We start from the raw sequence: 1,145 nt of genomic DNA on the forward strand, positions 1-1,145 counted from the left end.
TTTTATAATTTGAAATATCCAAGAGATACTCATTAGTTCAGCTACTTACTTTAATGATGCTTCTCAAGGGACTGGATTTTGTAAAGAGGTCTGGAATAGTAGTTGCATGACCAGTCTGGTCTTGTTTTTCAGTGTTTAAGGATTCTGGCCAACAAGCACCCATTTCAGCGCCTGTCCACCAGGGGGTGCAGCTTCCTACCACAATCACATTTCCTGTGTGAAATGTGGGCTTCCACTGATCATTTCTCTGTCACTACAAACTTATTCATGGTAAGAATGAAAAACATTATTTAGGTGACACGCCAGAGATGAAGTGTTCTCCGGGCTATGTGACTGTGGTACTCTTAATGCTTGGTAAGTAAATTCCTTCTTAAAATTTGGATTCTTTCTTCTTTTGTATCAGTAAAAAGTTTAACTGTGATTTATCCAAGAGCTTCATGCCCAAGGTGATACAGGTCTCTTTTCTTCTTCCTCAGGACAAACCCGTGGAGACTCAGTGACTCAGACGGAAGACCAAGTGACCCTCTCAGAAAATGCTTTCCTGACTATGAATTGTACTTATTCAGCTTCACGGTACCCTGCCCTTTTCTGGTATGTCCAGTATCCAGGAGAAGGTCTAGAGCTCCTCCTGAACGCCTTGAAGGACAAGGAGAAAGGAAGCAACAAAGGATTTGAAGCCACCTACGACCGCAAATTGAAATCCTTTCACTTGGATAAACACTCATGAAAGCCTCAGATTCAGCTGTGTACTACTGTACCCTGAGTGACACAGTGATATGGACTGTAGGGGGAGCTGTAGGGGGCCTGGATGCTGAGTGTCTCTGCCTGATCCATTCTGGTTCCAGCACAGTTTGTGGTTGTGTGTCCCTCAGTGTTTGGTTGATACAAAATCATACAGAGAACAAGAGCATAGGAGCCAGAATAACATTCCCCAACCCCAGGTGTTCCTTAGTGCCACTGAAAACAGTTTGATGCCAAGAGTTCCTCAGCCAGAGTGTAAGTAATTTCAAGGTAGAGTCACAAAACAATGAAGTGGTCTTATGGTCATCCTTGCAGTGAACGTCCAGCCCCACAAGTTGTTCATGGCACCCTGGTAGGTGTTTCTGTGTCTATGACACTTTTAGAGACACACGGTGTGCCTGAGA

General features: G+C 44.0%; 1 gene segment (V, D, J or C); it reads left to right on the forward strand.

Annotated features, from left to right (window-relative positions):
- The first annotated feature begins 308 nt into the window (after positions 1-308).
- LOC111138978 lies at positions 309-727 on the forward strand. The segment is given in 2 exon segments: positions 309-354; positions 477-727. Coding segments are annotated over 2 exon segments (297 nt in total).
- The last annotated feature ends 418 nt before the right edge of the window (positions 728-1,145 follow it).

This window comes from Enhydra lutris, unplaced genomic scaffold, assembly GCF_002288905.1.
Source record: "Enhydra lutris kenyoni isolate GAN:26980312 unplaced genomic scaffold, ASM228890v2 scaffoldscaffold4, whole genome shotgun sequence".
Taxonomy (NCBI): domain Eukaryota; kingdom Metazoa; phylum Chordata; class Mammalia; order Carnivora; family Mustelidae; genus Enhydra; species Enhydra lutris.